This window comes from Mixophyes fleayi, chromosome 1 (genome assembly GCF_038048845.1).
Source record: "Mixophyes fleayi isolate aMixFle1 chromosome 1, aMixFle1.hap1, whole genome shotgun sequence".
Classification (NCBI taxonomy): Eukaryota; Metazoa; Chordata; class Amphibia; order Anura; family Limnodynastidae; genus Mixophyes; species Mixophyes fleayi.
In genome coordinates this window covers 187608822-187623143 of record NC_134402.1, presented here as the reverse complement: position 1 = coordinate 187623143, position 14322 = coordinate 187608822, and the positions used below count along the sequence as shown (strand labels likewise).

At 41.9% G+C, this 14322-nt stretch overlaps 1 protein-coding gene across 5 annotated transcripts in view; it reads right to left on the bottom strand.

Moving 5' to 3' along the window:
- Positions 1–14322, bottom strand: part of SPPL2B (signal peptide peptidase like 2B) — a 53075-nt gene that overhangs the window by 6420 nt on the left and 32333 nt on the right. For all 5 annotated transcript variants that reach the window (XR_012689957.1, XM_075204641.1, XM_075204642.1 and 2 more), the window contains exons 6-12: positions 12345–12490; positions 9275–9371; positions 8264–8380; positions 8090–8171; positions 5749–5823; positions 5527–5589; positions 4414–4513 (exon numbers count right to left, since the gene is read on the bottom strand). Coding sequence is in view for 4 of the 5 variants with exons in the window: in XM_075204641.1 (XP_075060742.1) it covers positions 4414–4513; positions 5527–5589; positions 5749–5823; positions 8090–8171; positions 8264–8380; positions 9275–9371; positions 12345–12490 (680 nt within the window). In the remaining variant the exon portion in view is untranslated. The remainder of the gene's footprint in view (positions 1–4413; positions 4514–5526; positions 5590–5748; positions 5824–8089; positions 8172–8263; positions 8381–9274; positions 9372–12344; positions 12491–14322) is intronic.

Below are 14322 nucleotides of genomic sequence, written 5' to 3'. Positions count from 1 at the left end.
ACCACAATGTAAGAAGGCGAGAAATCTAGCCAGACCAAAGGTTTTAGAATTGTAAGACTTCTTCTTACACCACTTTATATATACATGCCAGATGCAGTGGTATATCCTGGCCGAAACTGGCTTCCTGGCATTCAGGAGAGTGCCTACTACACCCCCTGAGAACCCTCTCGCTCTCCACAGACTGGATTCAAAAGCCCTGCCATTAAATTCAGCCTGTTCCAATTTTGATGCAAGAACGGTCCCAGGGTCAGCAGATCGCTTCGTAGCCCTACTGGAGCTACCAGAAAGACTGGTCTATCCCCTTGTCTGACCCTCCAAAGGACCCTGGAGGGGGACAGGTAACCTAACCTGAAGTCCCAAGGCATTGTTAGGGCGTCCACTGCAGCTGCCAGTGGATCCCTTGTTCTTGCGCAGAACTCTGGGACTTTCCTGTTGGCTCTTGACGCTCTCTGTAGTACCTACAAGATGGCCATGAGCTCCAGCACCTTTATGGAAAGACTCCACTGTCTTTCTGACCACAGGCTCTGTATGCTTAGGTGAAGGACCACTATCCCCTAACCACTCGGACTGGCGTCTGTGGATACCAGGACCCAGGCCCACGGTGCGAAGGATCTGCCTTTTGTTCGGTTGTCCTCCAACAACCACCAGCTGAGGACTTACTTTCTCGTCTCCAGAGACAACCTCCTCCACTGGTACTTCAAACAAAGGAAGGCCCCTGACCGCTTCCTCCGAATGTCCCACTAAAGACATCTGGAGTGGATCCTTTCGTAGGGTAGAGTTTCGAAAGATGTCACCATCTTTCCTAGCAGCTTCATAGACCTGAGTACTGACAGCTTCTTGCTTGACAGGACCTTGCCTATCCACTCCATCAAGGACCTTAACTTGTCCTGTGGAGGGAACACTCTGCTGCGTGCTATGTCCCTTATTAGTCCCAAGAAACTCATTCTTTGACAAGGGATCATCTGTGACCCTGTTATACTCCAGAGGTTCAGCCCTGGACTGAACGAACCCTCTGGCTTTTGTACCAAGAATAGGTTTGAATAAAACCCTTTCCTTCTCTGGTACTCCTAAGCCTGTATAGTAACTTTCTTTAAAAGAAGCAAATCGACAGCCATGAGCAATGCCTGTCTTGCCTGAGGACAGCGGGGTAACTTGGTTAGCAAAACCATGTGATGAGCTGGCCCCATGAATTCTATCATGATATCCCACCAGTCCACCGAGGACTTTGTCTACTGCTGGGCGAACCCAAGCAGCCGTCCTCCCACCCCACCCTCTGTAACCAGAGGCGGGTGGTAGTCATGCTGCTGGTCTATCCGGCAGCTTGGTCGGAAGAAGCCCTTCCAGCAGCAGGGGCAAAGGATGACCTTCCTCTACGGGACTGTCTCCTGGTTTCCATGGCCCCTGACCTGGTAGTCTGGTCTCTGCCAAACCCGCCCAAGTAAAAAGGCTGTCTGAAAGAACTAAACCTAGGCTTAGCCCTAGGTTTCGGAGTATTCACAGGCAAGGACATATTCCTACCCCTGAAGCCTGTAAAATCCAGGAGTCCAACTCTGGACCAAATAGCATCCCACCCGTATACGGGATGGATTCTAACGACCTTTTTGACTCTGATTCCAAGTCCTTAACCATAACGCCCTTCTTGCTGCTACAGCTGTAGCAGAAATAGACGATGATATGGAGGCCAAATTGTTGGCCGCTTCATATACATAGCCTGCTGCCTCCTTCAGTTGCATGGCCAGGGGTAGTAGTTCCGAATCCTGCAGAGCGGACTCTAACTGTCCTGCCCAGGCTTCCATAGCCCTAGCTACCCAGGTTGAAGACAATGCTGGTCTGAGGCTTGTACCGGCGGCCAAGAAGACCGATTTCAGCAGGGATTCTAATTTACGGTCGGTCGCGTCCTGTAAGGCCGCCGACCCTGGTACAGGTAGTGTGGTCTGGCGAACCAATCTCGCCACAGACGCATCCACTTTCGCCACCTGTTCCCAATGGGTCATATCCTCCTCTTGAAGAGGATATAACGAGCCAAACTTCTTTGGCATAGAGAACCTTTTATCTGGATATTTCCAAGAGGCCTCTGCAATACCTCTCAACTCTGCTGAGGGAGGGAACCTGACCACCTGCTTAGAAGCCTTCTTAGAGAGAGATCGATCTAAGGACTTCGTCTCCTCTACTTCAATAAAGCCCAAGGTCTGACGAACTGCTTTTACCAGATCGTCCATACCCTGGTGTCTAGAGCTTTCTTCTGACTATTATGGACAAGTCTGAACTGTCCAACAATTCCCCTTTCTCCTCCGAGGAACTCTCAGAATCAGACACTGACCACAGCGCATTAGCTGGTCTACGTCTTTTATTACTGCGTATATGTCTGGGATTCTCCAGTAGCTGGTTCAGTCGGTCTAGGCCCCTAGCCACTGCCGACCACCCAATCTCTCCTATCTGGGATGCCCCTTGGAGGGCCGGGGAGGGATTTTGTCCGACTCCTGGGGAAAATGACCCCTCCGTCATTCCTCCTGTTATACCCCGAGAAGCCACCGATGTAGATGGGATCTCCATAGGTTTAGATAACAGTTTTACAAGGGTATTAACCCCTTGTGACAAGGGAGCCACCCATTCGGGAGGTTCTACCGTCAGAATGGAGCTGTCTTAAGGCTGTAGCTTTACAGGAGCCACAGTGCAAGTAGCACAGAGCCCCCCCTGTTCAAAATGTAATGTTAAATTAACAAGTGAACGGCTGGATTAGACAATATGTTTTGCACGTGTTTTTTTTACTTTTATCTGCCATTTCACAAGAAAACCTGAAATCACATTTCATACACACAAACACCTCTCCAATGTTTATCAGAAAATACTGACTAGGTTATTTAAACATATCACAGTATTTCTGATTAAATAAGACAGGTTTGGAGAGCTTATAGTTTTCCTTAACCAACAGTTCTCTCAATACATCATTGTCTTACAATAACCATGCATACACAGAAGAAAATATAGTGATACTTAGCAGGGGAAGATGTGTCAGCAGTGCACTTCTCTCCAAATGACTACTGCATCTGCCCTCTTTTTGAACTTTGGCACCAAAGGGGATCTTCCACCTGCTCACTCAGGGGGGGGGGGGGGGGGGGTTGGGAAGAGGTGCTTCCCAAACACATTCCCCTGCCACTGGCATCTCCTTCTGTGTTTCTACTAACAGCGATTTCCCCTTTTTGTATTTAGGAGAAATCCTGTTGGAATACGTTCCCCGCACAGCGCTAGTCACAAGCGCGCCATCCTTCAAGTACCCCCTACCATTCTTTAGGAGGATGGGACTTGGTATGCTCCAGCCTGGCTTCCGGGGAACGGCAGTAGTACTGGCGCTTCTTGCCTTATGGCAGCGCCTGACCCTGCTATCAGCGGGGAGAGTCTCTTGCCGACTGCTTCCCGCTATGAGAATTGTTCTAACTCCTCTGTCTGCGGGGCCACCCCCAGCTGACAGGCGCTTCTCCCACGAGTCAGCTCTGTTACAAACAGAGCCTCTCGCCGCTATCAACAAAAGAAAACTCTGAAAAGAAAAGAAAAAGCCTATTTAACAGTGAACAGTGTTCACTGTGGAGCTCTTCTGATGTGCAGCCCTTCTCCTAGGGCACCTACTTCAAACTGAGGTATGTGGGGAATTGGTGGGGGGGATAGGCTGTCAGCAGGAAAAAAGTTAACTGTTTAGGTGCCAGACTCCTCCCCTCCCTACTCAACCCCAGGGTTAAGCAGTGTCCCCCAGATGGATGAAAGAGAAACATGTTTTGTGCCAACACATGGAATGCATCTGCCAGGTGTTATACACTTCTTATGGTGCATTTTAGAATTACGTTATCAGTAAAGAAGGAAAACGTCAAAGAATCAAACGGCTTCATATATATTCAGGTACAATATACTTGTATCCAGTATTTAAAAAAAACAAAAACAAAAAACACAAAATAAAACGAACTCCACAAAAAAATTATTTTTCAAGAAGTAGTCCTATTTTTCATCATTATGTTGTGAACAAACATTTAATTGACCACATTTGACCTCTTCTTGTATTCAATCTTACAGGCTTCAGCGGTTATTACTTCATATTCTAAAATGGTTTCACAGTATTCCCAAATGCCTATATTACTTTTGATATGCACATTAAGCCAGGAAGTCTGCTTCGTTTCTGGACTAAATTGTAGTTTTTAAGGAAGATATGAATTTGTGTTTCAATCTTTAAATGTAAACATGGAAAATAATTGAAAAAAAAAACAAATTCAAAAGTAAAATACAAATGACTGAACTTTCTAAGCATTAAGGAAAGGTGACATCAGAGATAGAAATTTTACTAATTTAGTCTAAGAGAATTTTTTTTCTTGTTCTAAATTATTGAATTCCTGTAAATGAAATGGATAAATCAAACAATGTCCTTACCTGGCACCAATATGTCTCCAAACCCCAAAAGAGAGAAAGGCCTGTCACACAGAGCCAATGGTGAGGAGTTTAGTCTTGGCACTTTCAGAACCATTGGAAGCTAGTATAGAAGATGCATGAATACCATTATCAAAAACTGCAACACTTACTGGCAACAGACAGACATTGAGTCTCTTGCCAACAGTTACTAAAAGAATGGCTTGGTTACATCATTTAAACCATTACCTTGCCTCTGAATAGTCTACATCCACAATGGTGCCGAGAGGAACACGGAATATAACAATATATTTTCTTTCCATTAAAAAAACAAAAAAAAAAACAAACAAAAAAAAAACTCCTGTGATCTCAAGGAAGAGATCACAGGAGCTCCAGTGCTTTCCAATGGATGTATATGAACATTCTAATTTGTGAGTGCCTGATGAGGTCACAGAGAGGTACTCCTAGATTTCAAATGAGAAATTCTCAAACACCTACTAAATAGGCTAAATTGGTACTCAAATGGTGGGACCAGTTTTCACTGCAAGACACAAGTACTGATGTAAGGACAGTCAAATTATGGAAGACAAGGCGGTCAGATGAGACATGTGAAGGACAAAGAATGGAGATGGCAAGTTGGGCCAGGCAAACAAACAATGGAGGACATGCAAGAGGTGACCAAACAAGGGGCAAGCAGAAGGAATATGACACAGTGTTTAGGGAGGGTGGGATGTGAAAAGAAGCAGTTGTTGGAAAGGTGGATAAGTGATGTTAATAGAGTTTGCGAATATGGTGGTGCAGGGGTGTGCGAGGTACCAGGCTCAGATTTTGTATTGGAGCTCAAGGGCCTTTAGCTACTGCCACTATGGCATCTACGCCATCTAATGTTTAGATGTGCTTTTTGTATAAAACAATGTATACAGAGTGTGCAATATTAAAGGTAATATACGTGGAATTAATGTCCAAATTATACAGATATCAGAGTTATTTTTAAAGATACTAAAGAATTGGATTTCTGCAATCTATTAATATAATCCCGATTCTCATAGTTGCTACAAAAACGTACTGTATCCGTTCAAAACATATTTACTAAATAAACAAATACATTTCCATAAAACAGCAAATGTTACTTGTTACCTTTTCCTGAGTATATGAATCCGACGGGCCGGCAGCAACTTCTACCATGATACTCAGTCCGCTCTGTAGTGGGAGACCATAAACATTTCTAAATGTTGGATTCTATAGAGTCAGTAGGTATACATGTTGGAACAATAATGTAATGGCAATGCTTCCACTGATGAAAGCACTAACTGACTTTACAGTTACCATAATTTATTCCTGACACACTAAAGATCATACCTTTGTAAGAAATGGAGTGATAAAAACGAAGAACACATCATATATAAAGAGAACAAACAGGAGCAAGGTGCAGCCCTGCAAGAAAATTGGGAAGATGTGAAAATGGTATAAAATAAAGAAAGGAACAAACAATTGCTTTCAATCCATTAAACATCTTGTACTGCCTCCACTGTAAGGTGCCACTGACAACACTGCTTAAGCCACTGAATTTAGTGTATTAAGTAGGTCAACATATGCAAAATGGTCACATGCAGAAACAATGCGTGGTAAATATTAACAATGTAGTAATTTACACGTGCAAGTGGTGAAATGATAGGGAGTTTATTTAAAGGGACACTAATCCTAAATTTACATCAGAACTTCTCAGACACTACAATTACCAAAACTTCTAATAAAGTTCACATAAAGTTCACATATTTGGTATCACCAACAAATGTTACAGGATACAGGTGAGGGGACTGGAGCTGCATTTTTTCTCCCCCTCCTTTCTCTTCAGGAAGCATGGAACAGCTGGGGATCCTGTGACTTCACAAAGTATGTAGTAGTGTAAGGGGTTAATTTTAGGAGGGGGCTGACTGCTACCCTATCTTTGTAGGTGGGGGAGACCAATTAGTATCCATTGTTCTCCATAGGACTAGTTCAGGCATTTTTTCTGCATCCCAGCAGGGGGCATCTGTGGAAACACAGCTCATCTACACTCATCATCTATCTATCTATCTATCTATCTATCTATAATTCACATCAGTCCCTGCCCCATTGGAGCTTACAATCTAAATTACACCCTAACACACACACACACACACACACACACACAGACCAAGGGAGACTAAGGGCAATTTAATAGCAGCCAATTAACCTACCAGTATGTTTTTAGAGTGTGGAGCAATCGGGGGAAACCCACGCAAAAACGGGGAGAATATACAAACTTCACACAGATGAGGCCATGGTCGGGAATCCAACTCATGACCCCAGTGCTGCGAGGCAGAAGTGCTAACCACTACGCCACCATGGTGCCCACTCTCCCCTACAACACCCTGATCCAGGACCCACCAATGTTTAAAGCGGTAAAAGAGCCAGGGGTTTGCCTTGGGAGAGGAAACCACTGTGGAAATTTGACCCTAGATATAAGGAGTCACTCCAGTGGGGGAGGGGGGGGGGGAAGGGGGGTTATATTCATTCTGGGATTTGATTCATGGAAGGCGCAGTGTAGCTGGTTTTGAGTCTTCGTTCTCTACCAATGGACTACAGCTGCAGCTAAGAGAAGAACTCCATGGGACTTTAAGTCAGGACATCCAGGTGACTGTAGCTCCTTTTGCTAGTGGGGTAAAGGACAGATGATGTGGTAACCTGCCTGGCATTTATTTACTGTGTTTGCATAATAATCTAGTGATTGTTTTTATTACAATAAATGTATTGCTTTACTTTCTAACTGCATTTTCCTACATGACTACTAAGAACCTTAGAATATACTGGGTAGGCTTCCCTAGCTTAGGAAGGCACCCGTGGGTGGCCAGTCAGAGTGAAGTGGGTAGAATTGGGCCAGAAAACTCAGTGTCTTCACAAAACTTGTAATCTGGTCCGTTTATATGGGGCACATATATGGACCCTCTATTCAATAACCCCCATTTAGTTCAATCTTGGAGCCTTTTAATCTAGCTGTGGTGATCTCTCCGGTCTGTACAGGGGACCGGGTAACACAAGGGGTGGACAGGTAACGCAGTGCGGGAGACCGAGTGACAGTGCCAGATATTGGAGCCTGGAGGCGGCTGCTGGCACCAGGGTCTCAGGGTCCTGCTGTGTGCATAGTCAGCGCACAACGATGTGTCCGCACCAGGACCGCTCTATACAGGGGCTGTCACAATCAATCACTAATGGATAAAACAGCAGAAGAAACGCTTTATAGTTCACTAGCCACATGAAGCCTGGACACCGCTCACCTGTCATACATTCACAGTATGGACACAAATTATCCTGGAGGATGGATAGGGAAATCAGAGTCCCAAACTTTACAACCAATGGTTATGACAGCACAGCTCTGATCTGAAGGTAAATCTTGTAAAACGTGTATAGTGTGAACACATGAAATCAGCATAATGATTGGGAGCCCACTTGTTGTTGGTAAAATTCTTAAACCATCGTATCCTTAGAATTTTCCTGTAGTGTGTACCCAGCCTCACAGTGGTGAAAACAGATCCTCCAATTTTGCACACAATGCGGTTTTATTTTATTGTATTCTTCAAATGACGTCTATAAACGCTCATATTACACATATTATAAGAATAGAATTCTATCTCAATGCACAAGGTAGAAATGATAACATTATAGATTAAACCATCTTTACCTTGAATGTGGGCAGACGGATGGTTTTCAACATGTACAGACAGAAAGCAATGCCAAGAATGTCCTGAAGTATCCAAGCCCATCTGACAGAAACAAAACACTGCACTAGAAAAGCTTCCTAGAGGGTTTCTATAAAATACTATTCTCGTTGTACTGTGTTAAAGGAAATACTTACTGATCTTCATTCCTATACACCCCCCATATCACACTGACAGCTATACAGAATGATGCCAACAGAAGCTTCCAAACATGCGGTCGACTGTGAAAGTACGGTAGGTTATTATCCGGAATTCTAATAAAAAGGAGGAAAGTTACTCTTATACATTTGATAATAACACATGTAGTAGTGACAGCCATGCAAATATGATATCCTACAGGTAGTGAAACATGTAAATTGGTGGTGGTGTCAAGTGGACAGAAGACTGTAAATGAACGGCTCAAACAACTTGCATTAAAAAAAACATAACAAATGGATTATCTAAAATATAAGATATTCCTATAATTGACATTTCTTTTTTAGAGGGACTATATTATTTTTATACACAGTTGCTATAAGTAGTCACCACTTTTAGAATGTTAAACATTTAATTTTCTCACATTTTAGAATCAAATTAGAATTTATTTAGGAATTCTTATCACTGATCAAAACAAAATACTCTTTTAGGTCATATAATACTAAAAACAAAAAACGGAAATAGAAAAAAGAAAAAAAAAATGAATGTCCTGGAGTGGATCAATCAAAGCCTAGGCCTTAATCCCTTTGAGAATCTGTGGAATGATTTTAAAATTGCAGTTCACCAATGCGTGATGCGCCATCAAAATAAGTGAAAATGAAAATATCCAAAATATATAACGATGAATGTAATACTTACACCATGTGATTTTATTTGTAATTCATAAAAATAAAGCTGTAAAGTTGTTTTTGAATAGAGCATTTTGTGCTAGTGTAGTGGTAAAAATTCCAAAATAAAGCCAATCTACTCCCATACACATACATGTACATTAATAAATTACTGCAAAAGCACACTCATGGCTCATGGTTAAGGTAACAGTGATATTGAAATCATTGAAAACTTGGTTATAGAAATGCATTCAAAACTTAAATGAAACCAATATGTGTTATGTACTCCAATTCCACACAGAAAACTGTAAAAATAGACATTCAGTATACTCTTAATGCTCTTACCTGCATTTACCATATGGAATTCTCCGGACAAATGGTGAAAGGCAACTGTACAGACCAATGGATGCAGCCAAGCAGAATATGCCAATGATTATATAAACTGCAAAAAGAAAGACGTCTCATAGTTAATGCTAATCATTTTGCATTAGTATTTAGAATTTAATGGCAATGAAGAAGAATGAGCAAATAGTAATGACAGCACTAATACTTAAAAGGAAAATACCTCAATGCTCATTTTAAATTATGCTATTTAAACACCCTCCCTCCCACCACTAGTACTATGTTGGGGGCTGATGATAACAGGGCTAGCGATAGCCAGCTCTTGGATGGCTTTGGAGATCTACCGATCAGTCGCATCCTGTGGTACTCTGAGATTATTGTGTATCTCCAGTAATTGTAAATACCAGGACCCTATTGAACTGAGCAACCTGTGGTAACCTCAGGGCAGAGATCTCCAACAAATAACTAAATCAGGACCTGCAGGAGTAGTGCGGTTCCAATTTAAGTAGTTGGGACAGTGGTAGTGCCTGAGGTTAAAAGATGGGCAATAAATGTAAAGGAGGGGAGCTGATTTGCCTTTGTGTGGCTGTACTTTTGACCTCGATTCCTGGAGTAGCGAGCCCAGGCGCTGCATACATCACTTACTGTTTCAGGCTTGTTTCACCTTTATATCTGGTACGGGAAAATCTGTTACTAGTAACCGAAGCTGCTTTGCATTTTACAATTCCATGATACAAAGTGAGTGTGTCATCTGTTTTAATGAGGTTAATAAAAAAGTTTAATGGTTTTACACTATATGCAAGCTCTCTTGCCTTTTATGACAATCACAAGAGAAAAAGAATTTTGGGTTCCTGAGGAGTGGCTAAATCACATGTGGATGAGAACGGAGTTAACAGCTTCTGACATAAGTTTTACCATCCTCCTGAGAGCTCACTGCAGAGACAAGGCAATGGGAAACATGCATAGCTTCAGAGTCTGTAAGTAAACAATGGGGAATCACTGCTTGACCTGAAGGTTTTTGTTGATGTACTTACTGATCTTTATCATTACTTCTTGGATGGTACTGATTAGGAACAATATTTGATTGAAATGAAGCGAAGAGATATTTCCACATGATACATTTTTTTTGTTTTAACTTTCATTACACAGATGTGTGTGTTAAATGTAGCGGATTAATCTGGGCAGCACAAACAATAAGGAAATATTGATGTAGAGCCATTAGACTTTAGTTGAAGAAAGTTGAATATTTAAATGGTCATACATTTTCATCAACTTTATATTTAGATTCTCCTTTATAGAGGTTCCTTTGTTTACACATTTTTAACTGAATCACTTGTAAATTCCTCAATTTGGTATAGCTGTATAAGTACCAAGTATGACTATTTTTGGAGGTAGTTAATGTGCAGACTCCTGCGCCACTCAAGAGAGCAATTCCTTTAAATTGACTGGGCAAAAAATGTGCCCACTGGAAGAAGGAGCTCCTGAGAAAGTGGTATTATTTCCTATTCTTCTTTCGGGCAGCACGGTGGCTAAGTGGTTAGCACTTCTGCCTCACAGCGCTGGGGTCATGAGTTCAATTCCTGACCATGGCCTTATCTGTGTGGAGTTTGTATGTTCTCTCCGTGTTTGTGTGGGTTTCCTCCGGGTGCTCCGGTTTCCTCCCACACTCCAAAAACATACTAGCAGGTTAATTGGCTGCTATCAAAATTGACCCTAGTCTCGCTCTCTCTCTGTCTGCGAGTGTGTGTCTATATTAGGGAATTTAGACTAAACTCCAATGGAGCAGGGACTGATGTGAATGAGTTCTCTGTACAGTGCTGAGGAATCAGTGGCGCTATATAAATAAGTGGTGGTGATGATGATGATGATTCTTCACTCAACTCTGGCATCCATTTGGAGTTTAACGCAGGGTTGCAAATGGAGGTCTATTAACATACAATACAGCTGACTGATTGAAAAGCAGTCTCCTGGCACAAGGAGTGGGGTTAGTGAAGATTTTGGGCTTAACATTACCCATTAGCCGCCATATTGGGCTCAGATTTGCTCACTAGCCACAAGGCTGAGTACAGCTTTGTCCATCAATAACAAATTGAGTTTAGCTTTGCCCACAAACAACCTGACTGGGTTCAGCTTTGTCCACTAGCCTTTGAGGTTACTTGGTGTTCTATAAATGTCACTATCAACTTTCTATACTAGCCTGCAGACAGAGCGCTGTAAACAATAGAGTGGGATCTAGTAGAGTAATTTATAAATGCAATGCAATATCAGAAGTTTGTATATTTGCTTTTGTGTGAAAAGATGAAGACTAAAGGGCTTAATTTAGAATTAGGAGCTAATCAGGCTAAAGAGAGCAAATTTGCACTTCGGCAAACCATGCTGCAATGCAAGAGGTGCAAATGCAATTTTTTGAGCATACATGGAAAATATTATCTGTTTTTGCATGTAGCACAAAAATACTGTGCCAGACTTGGTCTCCGATGTCTTGCTGTGCATGTGCGTACAGAAAGCTCAGGCAATGCGTCAGTGTGCATGTGCGTACAGGAAGCTCAGGCAATGCGTCAGTGTGCATGTGCGTACAGGAAGCTCAGGCAATGCATCAGTGTGCATGTGAGTGCAGAAAGCTCAGGCAATGCGTCAGTGTGCATGTGCGTACAGGAAGCTCAGGCAATGCATCAGTGTGCATGTGCGTGCAGAAAGCTCAGGCAATGCATTAGTGTGCATGTGAAAGCAATCCAATAAAAATGTGCAGTTGACAAAAACGAAATATTTAAAAACCAGACAGAGCTATTTTGTCCCCTTGTTGGCCAAGTTGCTTAACAAGCAAATTCCAAGACATGGCTCTGTACCTAGATAGTAGATACAACTTGCAGCAGACTCTGAGAAAGGCTGATAATGCTGTGCACTTTATAGGCCTGGCAATATACATGTATACATTGCAAAGGTTGGATGCACATTTTTGCACTGCTCTTGTCTGTTGTAAATGACTCCCGTTATGGCACATGTGTGAGGTATAATTTGATATGCACGTATGTTCATAGAATGCAGGTGAATTAGACAACTACAGATTTTTCACCTAATTGATCATAGAAGTTGAAGAGAAGAACCAACATGGAGCAGCACATAACCACAAACATGCAGATCATGATAGGGGTAACATCCACAGTTTCATTGTCATGCGTTTTATCTGCTCCATCATCCCGCTTGTGTTTCATGTATGTTCTGAGGGAAAAACAAAAGGAAAATTCTAGTTATTCTTAACATGGTAAATACTCACAAGCAAATAAAGACTTAAAAAACTGCAGATGAAAAGTCAGGGGGGGCATGGCACACAAATGTAGCGTGTCTCAAGTTGTATTTTGATAGTGGACATGATTCGCTCAGGTAATACAATTACTACATGTATAATGTTAACATTAAGCACCAAACCTTTGATAAGTTTTACTTGAAATACTATGGTTATACATATTTGTTGCTGTTGCAACATTGTAAAAACAAGGTGAGGTACGCTGAGCATCTATGGTCTCACCAGGCATTTACCTTCAGTCCCAGTAAAAGTACACACAATTGAATACCAGATAGGTGCAAGTCTTCCCAAACTGTTAACCAGACCAGACAGCAGGGCCGTAACTAGGGCTGTGCGACAGGAGCGATCGCTCAGGGCGCAATGCTGAAGGGGGGCGCAATTTAGGAATATTTTAGGTTCACTTGGTTAAAATTGAGTGCTAGGTGGGCGGCATTTGTATTTCTCGCCCCAGGCGCTAGAATTCTAAGTTACGGCTCTGCCAGACCGAGTGGGTTGGTTTCCATTATAACAGAGACCACGAGCATGGGATCTTCCTGCTACAGCATCTAGTCTTAGGGCTGTTTTGTTTCTCTCTCCCCCTACCATTATGCAGTACTGTATCTGTAGTCTAAACAGACATAACATCAATCCTTTGCAGTTATCCATTAATTACGCTGTGTATGTTTTTTCTGCAAGAGACAAACCGTTATCTCCTGTCAGTCCAAAAACAATGCCGATTCGTTAATTGAAGTTGGGACGCAAACCTAGTAATTTTATTCAAAAAGCACAGTAGGCAAATCCTACATGCTCTTCATTCATCTGATATATCTAGTACAATTCCCTAACAGTGCCACCTGGTGGCTAAAAAATGTATTGAAGGGAAGCTTAATTTTACCCTTTGGGAAACATACTTGGTACAATAGAGCATTTCCTTAAACCAGCAGCACACTGATTAAAGAAATGATCCTGCATTAAAAGACAATGCAACATGTGCTACATCTTTGACCCAATGGTTCCCACCTGCTGAAACAGATAACATCAGTGTTACAGTATTGTAATGTATAAAACCAGAATCATGAGCAAATTGGAATATATTTGAACTACAGCTTATTTAATTTACAATTAAAATATGGTACACATATTATACCCATTGAAACTTATTTTAAGAACTACTGTTCTTATAGCAATTTCGGCACGACATATAAATGTCAGAGTCAGCTGAGAATGCAGCCTGTCCATTCACCAAGAACCAGTTGCATGGAAACGCCCCCATCCACGGCCGGGCAAAACGTTAGGCATATACTATGCCTGTAGCGGACTCAGCACAGCGGACGCTTCTCCGAACAGCGCCATGACTGCAGTCCATTGCAAGATAACAAACGGAGCTGGTGCGCAGAAGCAACCGCACCTTCCAGGCTGAACGTCTAGGTTGTGTTTAACATCTACTAGGAGAGTCCCACTTTGGGCAGTCTGAATTTGCAATATAATATATTAAATATATAATATTGAGTCTTTTATTTTAATTATTAGCATATATAACAGAAAATATACATAGGAAATAGGTGGCATAGGATGAAAAATAAACTAAAGCTGAGACACAGAGACATGTTGTTTGCTCAGCTAATCAAATTCAGCCCAAGCTTGTTTTTCCCTTCAAGCTGCAGCAAAAATTGAGAATCCTCAATTTTATTAATCATTTTTTATTTAATTTTTTTTTTTTAAATTTTTTACATTACTTAAAAAAACCTTAACTTTCTATTCAAGTTAA